This window comes from Taurulus bubalis (assembly GCF_910589615.1).
Source record: "Taurulus bubalis genome assembly, chromosome: 3".
NCBI classification, from domain to species: Eukaryota; Metazoa; Chordata; class Actinopteri; order Perciformes; family Cottidae; genus Taurulus; species Taurulus bubalis.
In genome coordinates, this window is record NC_136591.1 from 23,905,822 (window position 1) to 23,925,968 (window position 20,147).

At 41.4% G+C, this 20,147-nt stretch overlaps 1 protein-coding gene across 1 annotated transcript in view; it reads left to right on the forward strand.

The window, feature by feature from the left end:
* The window catches only part of nbas (NBAS subunit of NRZ tethering complex), a gene marked incomplete at its 5' end in the record, with an annotated part of 141,167 nt that overhangs the window by 103,665 nt on the left and 17,355 nt on the right, over window positions 1–20,147 (forward strand). The window contains 3 exons of the mRNA XM_079214701.1: window positions 961–1,050; window positions 2,200–2,383; window positions 19,145–19,284. Coding sequence (XP_079070827.1) covers window positions 961–1,050; window positions 2,200–2,383; window positions 19,145–19,284 — 414 coding nt within the window. The remainder of the gene's footprint in view (window positions 1–960; window positions 1,051–2,199; window positions 2,384–19,144; window positions 19,285–20,147) is intronic.

Here is a 20,147-nt window from a genome sequence, read left to right on the forward strand (position 1 = left end):
CTGCTGTTGCAGGGCTTTCTTGAAGCATTGTGTTTGGCAGGTATGAATGAGCCAGTCTTGTTTTTTGGCTCTCCCGAAACCTTCGGTCTGCCGCAGCAAGCATACCTGAGCCTCACACTAATGGCCATCTTTTGTATCTGTCATAACTGTTCTGTGTTTGTGTGTCTTTGAAGAGAAAATGTTCATAAGTGGTAAAATGTAATGAAGGAAATGCTGCGTCGTCATTCCACCTTTTACCAGATCCTTTGTGTGTGTGTGTGTGTGTGTGTGTGTGTGTGTGTGTGTGTGTGTGTGTGTGTATACTATATATATACTACATATACTACATATATATGTGTGTTTGTGTGAATGGAGTCGGGGGAAATCTCCTTTTTTTCTCCCCTTTCTGTCTTTGTGAAAAATAGCTCTCCTCTTGTGACATACAGTACACACACACACACACACACACACACACACACACACACACACACACACACACACACACACACACACACACACACACACACACACACACACATATACAGCTACAGAACCCACAACCACACCAGAAAAGACACAAATGATGCTGCAGAAAGATCACACGTTACCTTTTTTAAACTCAACTGCTATTATGTGCCATTAAATCTCATTTAAACCTTATTTGAAAGTACAAACCTCTTTAATCAACGGTAAATGATTAAAGTAAATTCACAAATGGGCTTTGTGAGCTTGTAACGATGGAGATGTTTTTCTGTTTTCTTCATGTCTCTAGGACTTAATAAATTCATAATGGTTAATTTTCCCAAAGCTGTGTTTGATCAAACATTTAATTGCAGCAAGACACGTTTTTAACTAACACCGTGCCGGAGAAGAGCGCCTTTGATTATTTTCTTTCCCTCAGTTGTTTTGTGGTGATTTGAAAGCTGTATTTTAATTAGGGTATTATGCAAGATGATTGTGGGGATATGATTTGTTTTTCAGTGGAGACTCAGACGCCCTGACAAATTACCGACAACCCCTCAGGGTCCTGGAGGCCATGGTGACCGCTGTGCACAATAATGTCCAGAGTGGGTAGGTTATCTATGTCTAGTCTCTCACACGCACTTTGGTCATACATTAATCAAACATCCTTCAAAAATGTTTCTCTTCCTGTCACTCTCTCTTCATTCTCTCTCAGCTTCTACTCAAGGCCTATAATTAACTACTGCTGAGTTTAAAAAAAAACTGTCAAATGTCTGTTTGCCAGTTGAAGAGACACCGGACAATTTGGACAGCACCTGCCATAGCCTAGTGACCGCCGGCCAAACAAATTACAAAGTAAAACAAATCGATCTGAGACTAAATGACTCCTCATTGTAAGTGTAGTGAAATACTTTGTTTAACAGAAATATTCTATTTAGTAATCCAAAAGACAAAAATATGGAGCAAATTCTAACATTTGAGAAGCTGAAACCAGGGAATTTTAGTTGAAAAAAGAAATAAAATTACTTAAACGATTAATTGATTATCAAAAAAGTTGTCAATCCATTTTTGCCAATCAACCGATTGATTGATTAATTAACTATTGTTTTTTAGCTAGAACAACATTGTTAAAGCGTTACAAAAGCAACACTTTTAGTAGTAAAAAGACATCAAATGTTTTATTGTTTTCATTTTTTCTGCCTTTCACACCTTCCGCTAGTGCGCCACCAGAAACAAAAGGAGGGGATTTTAACACAAAGTGCGAGGTTAACCACTGCTTGTGAATGCATGAACGCGCTACACAGTAGCTCTTAGTACGAGGCATCGATATTCTCTGTATCCACACAAAGTATGAGGGCAAGCAAGTTCCAGTTGGTAAAAAAACAACAACAATGTCAGACAAAAAGATAATAAAAAGCAAAGAAGCAACGCTAGTCTGTCATACAATGTTATTGGATATTGTTGTCTCAGAAGCAAATCCTGGGATGACACGATCCCCAGTGCTCTGCCAAAGCTTTTCTGCCAGAGAAGAAAACGCAATATGGACGCACGCCTCCTGACAATAACTACCGCCACTGCATCTGTAGTGAACTGCAATAAACTTGATCTTAAACAAGTTCATGAAAATAAACCTAGAAGCTCCTAAACACTTGATAACATCAGAGACAAACCTCTCCCCTCTATCTCTCTATTTCTGTCTCTTTATCTCTGCCTCACTCAGCCTGTGTGACCGCTGTCCTTCTCACCGTCTTCTCTCAGGGACAGCGCTGTGACTTCAGATGACCTCCTGGGTTGGCTGCATCCATTCTGCGGCGACGCATCGTTCCCCGTTCGGCCTCGCATCGACGTGCTGCAGATCCTAGAGAGTAACTTCAGCCTCCGAGACAGCGACGTCCGTCTTCTGCTGCTCTACAGAACTCAGGCGGTTCTCAAAGACAGAGAGGTAATGCATCCCGCAAACATGCACGCAGCCATGACTCCTCCGCCGCGACTTTGAGAGTCAACAACTTTACAACTCTGATACTTGACCTGAGGGAGGCTACAGCTGTCTGGATATTTTGTTTTTGAATTGAAATTGAAATTTCAGGAGTGTTTATAATTTAATATTCAGAATTATGCTCACGGTGTAGGAACTATATTTAAAATATATTAAAAGATGTTCATGGAAATGACTGACGCTCGCTCTAGGTGATTTAATGATGTCATGACGGCAGCAGGTGCAAGCAAAGAGCTGCATTAGGCATGGGAGGACATCATTTTTTTACCGTATGAACATATGATCGTTTTCACCGTGATAGTTTATTATTTTTGTATTTAGTTAGCGTTTTTGCTGCACAAAATAAAACCGAAGAAAGGGAAGTGAACGGTCTCCTGTCATTCACGTGGGAAAGGGAACTCACTGTGTCTGCAGCTCTTTAGCGGCTTAATAAAAACAATGCTGACGGAACGCCGCTACAGTAACATTATGGGCTTTGAACTGTAAAAGAGGTGGTGTGCTGCTGGAGGCGTAACTAAGATGTAGTTAATGTTTGCCTCAAAGAAACTGAGTTTACATTTCAGAATATTATTCACTAATGCCTTTACATACATTTCTAAATGTATTTCACTTTTTAAAGTTGTAGAAGACCTTTGCAGTATCAGTATAAGATTAGACAAATGTGTGAATTTGAAAATCTTATTTATTGGCAGTATGTGTCTGTATTTCAAAAGAAATTCGACACTCCCAAAATAATGTATCTCTCTTGAATGTATCGCTGTATATAATGTAATATAATTCTACTCTAATAGTATTGTACTTGAGGAGGAAATTCACATTGCAAGTGCGCTAATCCGGGACCTTTCCATCTCACTAATTGAGATAAATGTTTTGGTTTGACTATACAAATGTAAAGCCAACACACAAGTGCTGGTAAGCATTATTAAATCTTCTGTATATTTGGGGTAGTGTTTAATATAAATGTATACAGTTTCTGCTCTCAAGCATGCCGGGTGTTTGCCCATGCGTATGTTTGAATGTGCCGCTCTGCCTCCTCCCCTCTCCCCGGTGTCACCTACCATCGAGCGGCTTGCATTAAGCTTCCTGACTGACTAATTAATGGCCCGAGCTGGTCAATTAATGTGTAAATGTATGCGCGCAGCCGTGGGCCATTGTCAGCGCAGGTAGACAGGTGTGTGGGCTCGGACTCTTTAACTAATTGGGTGCACTCCCGACATTTGGCAGGCTCTGAAGAAACACACACACACAGGCGGGTGCCCACGTGCGCTCTTAAGGGAGTGTACATCCAAGGGATCAGTTAATTAATCGTGTTAAAGATGAATCAACTTCATCTGAAACGAGTCTCTTGCTCCTACAGCGAGACTCGTTTCGGATGAAGTGCCACTTTCTCGTGTTTCTCCCCGAGGCAACCAAAAGGCCTTACAATGTGTGAACGGGCTTTTTGTTGCCAAATGTGCCATTTTATTTTGATTAGACTAATTTCATGATAGTTGCAAAGATGTCCCATGTCCACGTGTGCGCTGAAACACGCATTCAAAACCTTGCTTGCCTCCTAATTGGAGCGACACTTGTCTCCGCCGGCTGTCGCACCCTGCTGAAAGTGGCGGCGCAGCAATCATGTTGGCTCGGCTCATACCACCCTTAAGAGGTACTGGCGCTGGTGTTGGTGCCTCGAGGCCACGCCCTGAGACGTGGTGGTGTCCTAGTCTGACCTTGTCACGTCAGCTTGGAAGCAGAAAGAGAGGGGGAAGAAGTGGAGACACACACACACACACAAACCGCTGTATCCGTCTTTTACTGCATACCTATGAGGGGTGAAGCGTATCCAAAATCATCACCCGTACCTCAACAGTTAAATAGCACCTGACCGATCCTGAAAATAATTGATTTTCTAAATGTCAGATGTTGCTCGATGGTGCAGGGCACCTGACCTTTGTGGCATCAGTCAACAGCTTCTCTGCACTTGAACCTAACTACATTAACCATTAACTAGGTTAGGTGAGTGCAAGTTAGGCAGGAAGGTTTGAGGTACTGGTGCTCATGACTTTTGATATGCTTTAAACACAGAGCCATTTCTTCCATGCAGCACACACACACGCACACACACGTGCGCGTGTACGCACACTTATACACAAACAGACTACCTGCTGGGATATCCATGACAACCGGGCTGTCAAGCGACAGTTTGTGAGTGAAACTGATTCCAGAAGTATGTTTAAGTTTCTCTCATCTTTTCTTTTCCGCCTCTGGCCGTTTGTTGTTCTGACAAAGGCGTCTGATTAACACTGTCGGCGGTGATCAAATGCAGCTGCAAAATAGCTATATGCACACACACACACACACACACACACACACACACACACACACACACACACACACACACACACACACACACACACACACACACACACACATACACACACACAACACACAGGTCCATGCGTTTAGATGTAAGTACATATACTCACACTCTGTAGAAAACGTTTTGATCTTAGAAATGAATCTCTCTCTCCTTATGCTTCTGATGTGCAACTGTAGAAGTCCTCTCTTTGTATTTCTTCCTGGCTTCTTCTTCTTCAATATCATGAATACTAAAATACTATTAATAAATCAAAAGACACTTATTTTTCATTTTGTATTTGAATTATTTATTTTTGTTGCTGATGAAGAAAAATGAAACTAATACTTTAGGCGTTTAAAGTAATAATTAAAGAAAGGGCATGAAATCAAAATTAATTAATTGGAGATGAAACTACAGGTTTTCTTTTTGAAAAGTTTTTAATGGATTGAATCATTATTCAGGATCAAAATTGCTGTCATTTAACTTTTTTAATATGCTACAAATCAGCCTGGTTAATTGTCATTGATAAATTACATACATTATGCTAGACTTGCATTATATGTAAGTTTTTTGTTCTTGAAAACAGGAGAAAGATTGATGTAGACGTGTGGATATTACTTAAATAAAAAAAGAAGGCTAAACATTAAGTAGTTAAATGTGGGTCCTTTTCTGATTCAAATAATAACGTTTCAGTGATTTTGTTCTGCTTTGATATTGTGCTATTACAACAGTATATAAATTAACCTGCTTTCCCGCAGTGACCTGACCTTGACTGTTTACCCCTCATATACACGCAGGATAAAAATTTAGACAACAATACAACAAGGATTAGTTTTGTTGACAAACAGTGATATAACTTAAAGTACTAACTACTGATGTGGATTCATTAATATTAGCTCAAGCTGGCAGTTGGCAGCTTGTCAGACCAAATGAACAGCAGCAAAAAGGGCCACAGTCTCTGTGCTAAGCTAAGCTAATCGCCCAATGCCGGCTGTAGCATCATATTTACCGCACAGATACGAGAGTGGTACTCATTATTTCACTCTCTAGAAAACGTAAAAAAGCATCGTTCCAAAATGAATTACATTATAAACTGTAAGCTTGGAGTTGCCATTATAACTGTGTCTAATAAGTCACAGCTTGGTGCAGTATGGACTGTATGTAAATAATGCATTAAATATGTCTGTGCCCGATTGTTGCTGCTAACAAGCTGTCTGATAAACTGCCAGCATGCTCTCACATCTCTAACACCAGGGCTCGCAGCCTGGTCTGATGCCTGTGCATCAGGATCACCGGGGACTAATTTAAACCACCTCATGTAAACCTGTAGAGTTTTTGGGCCACCAGGGAGGAAGACATGGCTCTGACACAGTTTAAGCTCATATGCAAACGTCAGCAAACCGTTGCCTCTAGTTTCACAAAGCAGCATTAGCATTCATTCATATTGAGTAATGTCTCTGGCTACGTCCATTATTAACTCACCTTTTTTCGCTCTTTGCTGCTAAATTCTCCGCTGTATTCAAAGGTAGTGCTGCAGGACGTAGCTTATAGTGGGTCGTGGGCAGAGAAACTAAAACAATTAGCTGAAAGATTGGTACAGCTGAGGTGAACTGCAGAGTAGTCAAGCGACCCCTTTCATATTACACAGAAAATATATATTTTAGCTGCTTTAAGTACCGTCTTACGATACAGTCGTCAATCCACGACCTAAAACTGATAATCCTTTTAGAGGGTGTCGGGGCGCTGGAACCAATTCCATTTGATTGAGGTTGATCATCGCAGGGCATGATCTTGTGTTACATAAGTATTTTCCAATAACCCACATATATATCTTACATAGGCATTATGTGTGCTATCTGTGTGCTAATTTTCATATTTTGAGACAGTATCTCTGATAATCACAGTTGATTTATTTCAAAGATCATTGGTTCTGCAGCTCTCTCTCTTTGTTTGCCAGTCTGCTGATAACCCGCTTGCCTGTGTTTCTGCATTGTGTATTCTTACAGATCTGATTCACTTACTGTGTAACCCTCCATCCTTGCCTCATTGCCTTGTTACGCACACCTCTTTGACAGTACCTCAAGAAATCCTCAGATCCTCGCAGTCTGTCAGGATCTGAAAAGTCTTGTGTTCTTTTCACATTGGCTGTCCAAGCCTCCTCGTCCCTTCTGCCTGCCTGCACCTGCTGTCGGCATGTTCCTGTCCATGCCTCCTCATCCATACACAGTGGCAATGTTTGTATAATACACCCAAACAGACAAACATGCGTGCATTCCAGCACGCCGGCCTGTGAAAGGACCAGACATATGTTATTAAGACGGATGCTGTTTAGCCCAGTGTTGTCCAGACCGGGTCAGGCCGGGCCGTGTCAGTGAAAAGGCCACTGGATGATGCAAAGCCGCTGCCTCACACAGACACACACACACTGCGATGATGGATCAGAGGGGAACGAGAGGAAAAGAATTAGAGAGAAGAGGGAAATAATGATAGATCAGAAACGGACATCGAGAGAGAACGATTCAGAGATGATATTGAAACTGATAAAGAGAACAAGAGGTTACTGTTCCGATACATCATTCTTCCTCCCTCCAGCACCATCACAACACACTATTCGGGCACGGAGATGCCTAAAAAGGGAGGAATTAATGAGCCCAATTGAAATGCTGACATTTAGGTAGTAGGAGGAGTGGGAGGGGGGTGATGATGTGGAGGGAGGTTGTAGGAGGTGAAGCTCGGAGATAGATTTTATGCCTTCATTTTGAATGATTAGTCATAACAGCAGGGCATCCAAACGTCACCACTGTCAACATTAGAGGGTCTATTTTTTGTCTGTGTGTATAGTGTGCGTTTGGCCTTTTATGATACTAATAACAATATACTTGGGGTCATTTGTTTATGCCGCTTCACAGACAGAGAGGTGACTATCACTACTTATACTGCAGGTGTACCTACGTGCTGGTTAATGTAAAGCCCACTCTGCTGAGTCCTTGATGCTTTAGTGGGAAGATAGTCATCATCACGGCAAATCCCATGGCAGTGCGTCAGGGTTGTAACACACACACATATAACTACACACACACACGAAAGAGGGGGGGGGTTGAAAAGTCATCATCTGAGCCCATCAACAGTGATAGCTGATTCATGCGACATGCCCCCGCTGTCCGTGTCATGGATCATTTGCTGTGACACCCTGTTTTGGTGCTGTATTGTTTGGCCTTGCGGAGCGCCGTCTATCTAATATGGATGAGCAGAGCAGAGCTGTGTAGTTGCAGTAGACCGAGCTCCTACTTGACTTTCCTGAGGCACGTTTTTTGTTTATTTTCGTTTTCCCCTTTTAAAATGTCTTATGCTTATTTTTTTCTCCTCCTGCGATTCCCTGAAAATGTTGCTGATTTGATTTGATCAAGGCTGAGATTTTGAGTTTGACAAACACATCCCATTTATTCTCAGAGGTATGGACTTTTTCCCATTTTGTATTCTCATTTCAGATCAACATCTCTGCTTTGGACATATTTGGTTTCATGCACAGTTACGGGCTTTGTTATGAATGTGTAAGACAACATTGCTGAAACGTATGACCGTTATTCAGACCACTCTGTATACTAACAGTACTTCTATATAATACTACACTTGTTGTTATTCTTTTTTAATCCTTCTCTCTCCTAGTTTACCATTCCACCCTTGATTATGTTACTCTTGTTTGTCTTTTCTGTTGGAAAAAAGGATGCTGACTCATTTCGCATGTACCAATTAAGCAGACAATTACAGAATGCCCCTTTTTCTGGACACAATGCAATAGGGGCGGAGCGTTTGCATGCATGCACACAGAGAGACCGACTATGTGCATTGGTGTACAGTCCACAGAGACACAGTTGTTGCCAAATTGTAACAAATCCATTCCACAGTTTGAAGTATGGAAACCCGCAGTGAAGATAAGCCTGAGCCCGTTCACACGTCCACAAATCAAACTGAAAGAAGACAACAAAAGCTGCACAGGAGCTGCAGTATATGTATCATATGACAGGAATACAAACACAAAACATATTTGGGGGTGTTGTTGGTTAACGAAATAATGTGTTTTGTCTGTCGGACTCAAATATTACATATTGACAATGGAGTGGATGGGCTGTCTTGGTCCAGTGTTTAAAAAGTTGATAAGTGTCGGAGAACTTTCAGGATTCGTCCCACCAGGGATTGTCGAGGAGAAAGAAAGAAAAAAAAGGCTGGAGCTTAGCCGAGGTGAAGGCAAGGTGGAGAGGAGAAGCCGGACAGGGAAGCTGAGAGAGATTTGTTTGATGAAAGTGAATGAGCCTGGACTGGAGGGAGAGGGTTGTACAAGAAGAGAGAGTAGAGGAGTCTGTTTCCAAGGAGATAAATAATAAATGTGATGGGGTTGAGGCCGCTATCTAATGGCCACACTCTAATGCAACAGGTCAGGGGGTCGTCGCCCTGATAGCTAAGCCCCAGTTATATACCTCCACGTGTTTTGGCTGCGTTTATCTTTCCCCCCTCAGATCGACCCTCAGCCCCCGAAAACTTTATTCAAGCTCCTTTATTATTTTATTTATTTTACTTTTTTACTTTGAGCCAGGAGAGGAGAGCACAGCACTTTGTCATCTCGGTGGGATTGTTGATGATGCAGTCAGAAAACACCAGACAGGAGGCAGCGCTCTAAAGTAAACAAGAAAGGAGTGGATGTAGAGAAGGGAGACAGGCGAGGAGAAAAGAGCCCGAGGACAGTTGCAGTGAGAGGAGAGGGCAGCACGGAGCCAGAAGAGAAGGAGGGAGACAGACGGTACAATCTGAGATGAAGTGTGGGCACTCATGCGCCATTATCTTTTTTGGCAAGCGCTCCGCTGCTCTGTAGCACCTAGTTAAGGCTTTACTTCAACGGGTTTGATTCAGCCTGAGCACAAGCGTGAGTGTGTGTGTGTGTGTGTGTGTGTGTGTGTGTGTGTGTGTCCCTCTTGTGTGTTTGTGTGTCAAGTCATGTGCTAAATGATGTAACGCGCAACAAGCAGTTGTGCGGTACATCATTTAGCATCCTCCCTTCTCCTTGGCCTTCGTCCCACCTTGAATATTCATCAGCGCCTATAGTATGCATGATTAAGAAGAGGTTGGAGTCACAAATGAGTTTAATATTCAAATACACTGTAAAGGTTGCTCATGCATGTGTGCTTGACATGCGCTATGGCGTCATATCGAGCAGGTGTGTGTGTGTCAAGCTACACACTCGTTGGTTCCTCCCTACCTTGATCTTCTCTTTCTTTCTAACCACTCCCCTACCGTGTTTTGTCTACTGAGCTCCCCCTGTCTCTTATCTTCCTCTTTTTCCTCTCCTGAGGCATGTACCATTATGTATACTCAGGTGTCATGTTACACAACGTGGATCTTCTCTCTCTCTCTCTCTCTCTCAAAACAAATAGGGGAGAGGTTTAGAGAAGCTGTATTTGTTTGTCATTGCACTCCCCTTGTCATGTCATACTTTGCATGCACAAGAGTGTGTGTGTGTGTGTTTGTTCTCTACGGGCGCGCCTGTCTTTATCTTTGCGCCTGTGTTTCCTCTGCATGTTTTATGTGTTTCACTTTCAAGCCGTAATAAACTCCCCAGCCCCCCACAGGCCCCGAGGCTTTGCCCTTTTGGTGTTTGCTTCTCTTTGCTCTCATTTTGTCTGAAACCTGCACTCTCTTATCGTCCCCGCTCACTTTGTCAGCGTCGCTCATGCGCTCCCTCGCCCCGTCCGCCTCTCTCTCCCCTTGTGAAGTGTGCGACCTCTGCAACTTTATTCTGCCTGTCGCTGGGGACGTTAGCCGGAGCGGGTCAATGAATATTGATGAGCTCGTTCAGAGCGCACTCAGTAAAGGCCAGACACGGAGATCTCTGGATCCCATGGCTCCACCAGCACTCCCAGTCTGAAACACCGACGTGCCCACATCCCGTGTTTTCCCCGATCCCTTCCCTCCCTCTCCTTCTCAGGTCAAGGACTGAGATAATTACCAAGTCACAGAGAAGATTATCAGGCAGGTTTGTTGATGGGGGCAAAGGTTCACCTGTGTTTTATTAACAGCTCATACGAATTCAGGAAGAAAGAATGCTTCTTTGACTTGACTCAGAAAGGCTAGCACTCTCATCAGCTACATTACCTTGTTTGGATGGCCGGGTGCGGTGTCGCTCGTGATGCGAATATTTTTAAATAGACAGGGTTTCTCAAGTTTATAAAACTTAAAGATAACACCTGGCCATTTTTTCTTGTTTTTCTTGTTGTTTTGTTTCTAACCAACTTTGTGATTAATGCAAGTAGTAAATAACAGACATGGTGTTATCAAAGACTTTGCAGTGTTAGGGTTACACCTGTAATTTAAGTCCTTCACTATATATATCAATATCAAGTTAAGAGACCAGCTATAGTCTTAGATGGGTATTGTTATATGGCAGTGTGACAGTAAAGGGAAGTATTTGCGACCAACAACTTATATGAACAGTATTGATGATTATTCATCAAATATCTCATTGTGTATATATTTTGTGAAAACACCAATACTCAAGTCTACAATATTGTCGCAATTTTAATATTGAGGTATTTTGGTTAAACAAAACGTGATATCTGTTTTTCTTCAGCCCCACTGTCATCTCAGCTTTTCATTCTGGTGAAATCTATGCAGTTTGGTGTATTGTAGCTACCTTTAAATCCCATATTGAAATGTAGTAAATTACTTTGTTATACTTATTTTAAATATAAAAACAGACATCTAGCAAAACAGAAACAAAATATAATATAAGCTGTGACATGTGAATATTCCAAACAAAGTTTATTAAGTAGGCCTATCTGCAAAAGTTTAATATAGTGCAGGTTCTATGGCAATGATTTAGAGGTAAATAATCACATTTTAATAAATGAATCAAAACTTTTGGAGGCAGTACACTGTCTATGTAAATAAGTAAAACTTGGTTACTAGGCTGGCAGGAATGTGGAGGTATGGGTCAAGTAATCCCTCGGCATCAAAGATTGCTGTTGGCGTTTGGGTCAAGAAATCAAATCCAGCATAAAAAAATCAATTTATCTTGTGGAACTGACGATCACAACATTCTAACATCAAGTACTGTACAGCAAAATGTAAAACCGCCAGAAAACAGTTACCTGAAGATGAATATGGCAATCTGATGCATTTAAATGATGAAGTTGACCCTGGAGCATTTTCCATGCCATGATATTTAATAAAATGTGCTATCCTCCATTTATTCTGCTAATCTGATGGAAAGGTGGGAACGATGGCGCTCACCCCCATGTTTGGCAGTAGTAATAAGATGTGATGAGCGAGAGTGAGAAAGCTGTCATGGCAGCCAGTGATGGTCGCGCCGATCATTAACCTGTCTACCACAGTGTTAAGCACAGAGGTGATAATTTGTTTACCGCATACTTTGACGAGTCCGCCACAGGGTCGGCTCCTGGCACTCATAAGGACATCACGTGTTCTAGGGCTGCATGTGTGCGGTGAGGTGTGATAACTGGTGTGCAAGTTGGGCTTTTGTTCGGTGTGTCCTGAATGGTAGTGACAGCATGAGTGAGTGTAGTGCTTGTTGACATGTGTTCCTGTGTCATTTTTGCCCAGGCAATAGCAATATAAGTAATATAAGAGTCATTTTCCATTACTTTGGTGTTTTATATCAATTCCGTTCCATTACTGGGTTGTTTTGAAGCAATCAATGCTGGATTGAACGAAATGTCCTTGCACACAGGACTTTGGTGAACCGGCATGACTTTGTCACCTTTTGGGTTTTATGGAAATGTTTTCACAACTAAAGATCAGCAGGGGGGCGTTTCATCTGGTTGCAAGAAGAAGTCAGATTGTATAGAAGTCGATGAGAAAATTACCCTACTTCTTACTTGATTTATTCCCTCTGTAAACATTGCATACATGAGTTTGTGGTCTCAATCACTAGTTTCAAGTCTTCTTCAATACAACACGATGTTCATTTAGTAAATTGTTGTCCCATTTAGACTAAAATAGAGGATAACAAAAATCTATGATAAATAAACCATGTTCATCCGGGAGAGTTTTTTTTCAGTTTATGAAAGTTAGTTATAACATTTTGGTTGCCTAAAAATGTCTTATTCAGCATTCGGTTGCCCCACCCTTTTCATGTATCTTCTGGTTGAAAAAAAACAAGATGGCGATTGGCCGAAAGCCGAACTCGAGGCTTCAAAACCATAGTTTTTTTATTTATTGTAATAAAATGATTTTGTATACATACTTTAGCCAGTAGCCATCCTCGGTCTCGTCTGTATTATATCAGCACGATCCATTGGCTATTCCAGCAACAGGATGTTGTGTAACGACAGACGGAGAGGCTGAACTCTCCTCCTTAAACTGAACCTCTGATGAGAGTTATTGATGTCAAAAGTTCAACAAACGTCAATTTAGTGCTTGACCAACAGTACGGATTGTTGTGTCTCAACAAGGGCTGTGAGTTATTCCTGAGACATCCCCTGCAGAGTGAGTGATTGAGCTGTTTGTCTTCAACATTTCCACACAAGAAATAACTCATGTTGGATGTTTTTCATCCAACGCCGTGTTTTGTTTTGATTAATTATAGAAAAGCGGAAATACAACGTGTGAGGCTGGTCAATCACTGTAATCTTCTGAGTGATGATAGATGGGCTCTCAATCATATGCAATGTCATTTATTTAGTCACACGATTACTGTATAAACAATTTCCTCGCGTCTTGAATATACCGTTTTTTTCTGATTGAAGTAGTCACCATTTGTTTCACTGTGGGTTTAATGTCAGAAAGACATTTTAATGTCTTCGCAGTGGCTGTCAATAATTTAGTAGCATTGGGCCACATCCACTATTAACAACTGTGGGAAACCCTGGACAGTGTGTGCCGCAGCAGAGGGCCAATTTCCCCTTTGCTGGTGTATTCACACATCAGTCGAAAGTAAGATTTAATTATGGGCTCTGTGACTTTAGGACACCCACTGCCCCTTCAGAACCTTGTGCAGGACCGCTGTGTTAAAATTGATTAAACGCTTGAGATTAGTGAAACATGTCGACCTCATCGCATGCATGGTTAAAACAACATGAAAATGCCAACAATCAGTATTGACACTCCAGACAGAATATGATTATTATCCTGCTGGAAATGTGTGCTCCTTTTCAAGTTTAAACTAATGATACTATACTAATAATTAAAACTAATAGGCTTGATCATTTCAGTTGAACCAGTTGAAAGTGGTTTTGAGTCAATAATTTCTTGTTTCATTCACATGGGAAAAAGTCTGATTTGAGGTAATTTGAAACAATGATATTCTGCTCTTTAACCTACACTGTAACCTTTCAAGTGGGTGTTGACATGACTCTGAAATCCTCTTTGAAATGCCCCAAAATTGACAAAAAAATGTTTTTAATGGAAAGATGATATTACAATAAAAAATAGCATAAAATGAATAATGGCTTTGAATTGACGGCATTTTGGCTGTCTGCAATTTGGCTGTCACCGTCTTTGTTTTTGCCGTCGCCATCTAGTGTTTTTTTTTTTACATTAGAGGCTTGAGCGCACTGCAACCAGACAGAAGACATTTTTCCTCGACTTTAAATTGGACAATTATTTACTAAATGAACATCGTGCTGTATTGTGGGAAACTTGAAAATAGCGATTGAGACCATAAACTTGTGTTAACAATGTTTATATAATAAATCAAGGGAGAAGTAGAGTAATTTCCTCATTGACTTCTATACAATCTGACTTCTTATTGCAACCAGAGGAGTCGCCCCCTGCTGGCCATTAGAGATAATGCAAGTTTAAGGCTCTTTTGCATTGGATTCACTTTTCAGAAGCAGAGGTTTTCACCTGCTCAAGCCTTCTAGAGACCATAAATATGCACATTAGCTCTTAGATTTTGTTGGCAAATGTGCTTAATGTCTCCAAATAGAAATACCTAAACACTCAGTTCTGGCCTCACATTACTGGATGCACATCTTTAATGTTCATTGGTGAAGATTTAGGTGTGTGTGTGTGTGTGTGTGTGTGTGTGTGTGTGTGTGTGTGTGTGTGTGTGTGTGTGTGTGTGTGTGTGTGTGTGTGTTTTCACCCACGTGGCTTCTGACAGCTTTCTGCTCTGCCTATCGATTTGCCCCAAAGTGGCTCCCGTCTACACATACATACACTCAAACACACTTTCTCTCTGTTTTTTTTTTTAATCACATGCTGATAGCGGGGTTAGACTGCATTGCAGTTTTTAATCAGTGGAGAGATATCCTGTCTGACTACACAAGCTTTTCTTGGACAAACTACAGCTCACTCTGTAATTGACGTTTGTCCTATAGAAAGTTGTAAGTGACTGCGTTCTTGAGAAGTAATGACGTCAGTCGGTCTTCTTAGTTTTGGAAAGACACTTTACACACATGCACCAATGCACTGGTGCACATTTTTTTACTGTGTAAAAGGGTGTCAAAGTAATAATTCAGCTGCTGGTTGTCAAGATTAATTTGCTCCAGCCTCCTCATCTGCTTACTTCCTTTTCATGTTTTTCTTTCGTGCATCATTTTGCGAAAAGCCTGGCCACTTCCAGTCACTGTAGGCGAGCATGTTCCATGTGGTTGGCATGATTTTAATTTTAACTGCGCTGTTTCCTGTTCCAGCAGGAACAAGTGTTTACTTTCATGCCTGTGTGCATGTACTGCTCTCTGTTGCAAAGTGTTGTTTATATTGTTTTGTTTGTTGACCCCTCAGTATCGGTGGTTGTGTGAGAACATCTGTTTTTACACTCGTGGTCCATGTTTGTTTCTTTAATCTTATTTTTTTCTCTTTTCTTCCCTACAGTTTGAAATGGCTTCATCTCAGTGTTCATAGTTTATTAATCAAACAATCCAAGAAATGTAAATAATAATTCCAAATTCTGTTTTACTCCTATTACTAAAGGTAATAACAGTCATAGTTCACCATTCGTTAAGGCCTGTGCTGTGCACGTAGTTATAGCTTCCCATTCTTGTAGTTTACAGTGATACGGGTGGCAGATTTAACTTGAAATTCATGTTTTGAAACAATGAGGCAGATTAAAGCGACCATCGATTCCACTGGCTGAAATGACAACTAATCCTTGAGGGATTATTATCAGTTATAGCTCCTGTAGCTGGCCAAGGCCACGTTAGCTCAGTGGACACAATGGACAACAGTTCTGAACAGGGCTTCTTTTCTTTTTTTTTATATCCATCAGTATAACCCCACACACTAATGCAGCTGGTTAATGCTATGCTCCCTGGCCTTGAAAGCAACAGCCACTACTGGAGGTAGTTAGCTGGGGAGTCGGATATGCTAACTGTTGCAGCCTCCATCAGAGTAAATAAACACACAATGGCACTTTGGCATGGAGAGAAATCTAAAGCTTGAGCGGCCAGTTATATAATGTACTAATCTATGATCGGACAGTTGCTATTTGGAGGAGATGTTTAAACAGTTGTCCCCCAAATGGGGAAGTGTTAATGAGCCAAAAAAGACAAATATATTGTCTTTGTTCACAAATATACTGTCTAATTAGCATTTATCCTGCTGTCTCCTACTGTCACTGATCTTTGGATGGACAGATGGATGGCGGCAATAGGAACCGAGTTTGAAACTGTTTGAAAAAGCCTCGATAGATGCACGAGGGAAGAATGCATCGTGACTGATTGACTGAGAGATCAGAAAATGAGCCTCACAGCCACATAGTAATTGGCAGAAATTAATTTGCGGCCTACTACTGTAGGTGAACGTTGATTTGTTTGTGTGTGTGGGGGGGGGGGGGGGGGGGGGGGGGGGGGGGGGGGGGGGGGGGGTGCGTGAGAGGATGTCGGTGTATATTTTTATGTAAAAAGAGTGCATATTTGTGTCTGAATGCAATTTGTAATGGAGAACATGCAATCCAAATATAATTAAGCAATCCCAAGGTCTTGCCTAGCCCTATAATTTCCCCAAATCTTTTTATAAATGCGACCATACAACTTATGTATTGCTTTGTATTGGCGAAAGTGTGTTCTATATTCAGTATTCATAACACAGCAAAGCAATAACAATGATGAACAGGCTTTGGGTTGCAGTTTACATTCAGTGATGGATTTGAGAGCTTTAGATTGCAGCAAGGGCTTTTTTACAGGTAGTTAAGATTCCATTTCTGTTTCCCAAATGACCTCCATTTCCAGAGGGTCCTGAGCTTCAGCTTTAATCATTTATTGCTCCATCCCCCATCGTGAGGCGCTTCACTACACCACTGTGCATGGTTCTGCTGTGCTGCTGCTTATTTGCATAAGCATTTACTTGTAAATTAGAGGTTTAACACCGCCGATGTCTCAAGATCAGTACGAGTATCAGTACTTTATTAAGGAAATCATGTGAGTTCTGCCTAATTACCATTCAACCATCGTGTTGGTCCGTTGTAACACAATTACACAAGTCTATTATATGGAGCCCCACTAACGGCAAAAGTGATTATTTATATGCACCTATTACCTCCCTTGCGATATTATTTAAAATAAAGGGTAATGCAGGTTTTTGAAAACTGAAAAAAAAAAAAAAAAAAAACATTCTCATGCAGTACTGTAACTTTCTTTCCTTTTTCCACTCTTTGATGACCAGGAACATCTTAATTGCAACTGTCAACTGTCAAACTGTCGTTGTTGAACTGAAATGTATGAATCTGGGAATCTGTGTTATGGCCAAGCGATAGGATTTATGGCCAGTGGAGTTTTTGTGGCTAATTTAAACCACCAAAATAAGTGTCTGTCATATTTTATATTTCTCATCCACATTAAAGCACATGTGTGTGCTTCCAGTAGTTGCCAGAGAGCATTGTGGGGCTTTATCCACTTTTGACTGCACATTGATTTACAGCGACTCACCTGCAGCGCTGCACTGTGGCTTTTCAACAAATGTCTCTTGGGTATACTTTTCGTTTAAAGGCTTCCACAGGTACAGTATACCATTCCATGCAGTGGGGCGGCCACAGGAGCTCCAATCCACTGCATTGACAGCACGATTGATTTTTATTTATGTGACACAGAACAAGTTTCGTTTTAATTTTGATGGCAATATTGCATCATTTCTGAGAATTACTGCGGTCCTCCTTGGCATCTTAATGCATCTATTTATCATCTTTGAGGAAAAGTGTTTTACTGCCTCCAAATGCATTTCATTAAATTATTTTCAATGGGACTGCTTAATTTGCTCACCCAAATATAAGTAATTTTGTTCAACAGTAGATCTCATCAGCACGGATAGAGGGTGCACAGATGGTTTCTGTACTAACCCATCTTCATTACAAAACTGCCATAATAAAGGTTTAAAGAAGAGGCGGGTGTTAACAGGTTCATTCACAGACTGTTGCTAGTGTCGTAAAAAGGTTTAAATTAGCCGGTGTATAGACCTTTATGCTGATGAAATATCGCCAGCCTTTACACGGATATCCAGTCTTATAAATTTGATCCGACCACTGAGGCTGAAACTATGTTTTATGAGTCTGGCTGCAAGTGATGTGTGTGTGTGTGTGTGTGTGTGTGTGTGTGTGTGTGTGTGTGTGTGTGTGTGTGTGTGTGTGTGTGTGTGTGTGTGTGTGTGTGTGTGTGTGTGTGTGTGTGTGACGGAGCCTGTCTTTGCAGCAGCCACGCTTTGGCAGGTTGTAGTTTTCCCCTCAGAAATCAGCCGCTCTTTGAACTGTTAAATCACACTAGAAGCCAACCTTTGAGAAGAAAATTAATTACTTTCCCTTCGCCTCCTCCTCCCCCTCTCATTTTTTCCACATCAACCCTCCCTCATTCCTTTTTACTCTTACACTCTCCTTCTCGATTGCTCTCTTTCTCATAATGGTATAGAATAGGTTTGGCCACAGGTGACATTTTTTTTAAACGAATAGTGAAACGTGCCATTACGCATAAAGCCTCGTTCCTTCCTCGTCTAGATTGAGGGTTCGTGATTTGCGTAGTTCATTTAGACCCCGGTTTTAGCAGGATGCCTTTCCCACAAACTCTCCTGCAATCATTAGGTTGTCAAGTTTTGCCATCCCCATCGAGAGCTTCATTTGAAATCAATGAAAGCTGCTCTTCTGTTTCTGTTGCACTTGTTTTGGATGGAGTCTAGTGGAAGTGTCCAAGATAATAAATCACTGAAATCCACTTGATGCTGCCATCTATCAACATATTTATCCACATCATTGCACGTGTAACAGAATTGGAAAGAAACAGATGGTTACTCTGGTATCAACACTCTTCATTTACCTAATTTGTGCTTTGCGCTCACTGAACTGGTGTTATGTTATAATCAGGAGCCTCGCAGCAGGCCTGTGCTTTTTGTCCTTTCTCACCGCCCGTCCTTTTCTCCACCTTTCCTCTTAGGTTCAGATAGAAGATGTGGAGAATGAGGAGAAAAGGTACGCGCTCTTCCTGCAGCTGCTGGAAGCTGCAGAAAAGTGGGAGGACTTTCAGCTGCTCTCGCTCCTCCTCCAAGCTTGGCCTCCAATGATGAAAGAGGAAGTGTAAGAAAACTTATTTTATCTTTTTTTCCATTGCCCTTTGGTCAAAGCGATAGTTTGACATTTTGGGAGTCGATACAAATAGAGCGCTACTGCCAGTGGCTATTTAGCTTAGCTTAGCATTTAGACTAAAAACAAAGGGAAACATTTGGCCTGGGTCTGTTCAACGGTCTAATATGTACAAAACAACTAAAATGACTAGTTGTTTAAGAGGGTTGAGTAAGAGGGAGTCTTATTTTTCAGCCGTAATGCTAAGCTAATCAGCTTCTGGCTGTAGCCTTATATTTAACCTAGGGACACGAGTGGTATTGATCTTTTCCCCTTTAACTCATCTAAATGTCAAAACTATTCCTGTAATCGCCTCTAGTACAGTTATTCCCATGTATATAGTTCATGAGTAGCTATATCATTCTTACATGCTTACACACGCCGTTAAATAAAACCTTGCTCACCTCACGTAGTTCTCTTTCTTTTAACATCCTCTCTCGATGCATTGGTGCCCTCTCAACAGCTTCAGCATCTTCAGTTCTAAAGTTCAAATGTAAAATTAGTGCTTTTTCACCAGTTGCTCAGTGAGTGTTTTGTTTTTTAACAGTCCCTTTGAACAGGGTTCATACTGTAGCTTGTTTGTGAACAAAATCAGGGCCATATGAAGACATTGACATAATAATGGGCGACTTCTGCGCAATGTGTTTTCATTCACCCGAGAGCATGAATGCAGAATACTGCCTCTAATCACTCAGGTCTACGTATTGCACAGAGACCAGTTGGAAATGGAAAGAGGCATCCTCGCAAAGCTTCAGGCTCTGGGCTTCAGCTGGCATCTTATAAGCCTCAGCCAGTGTTGGCTGTATTTTCGATAAGTG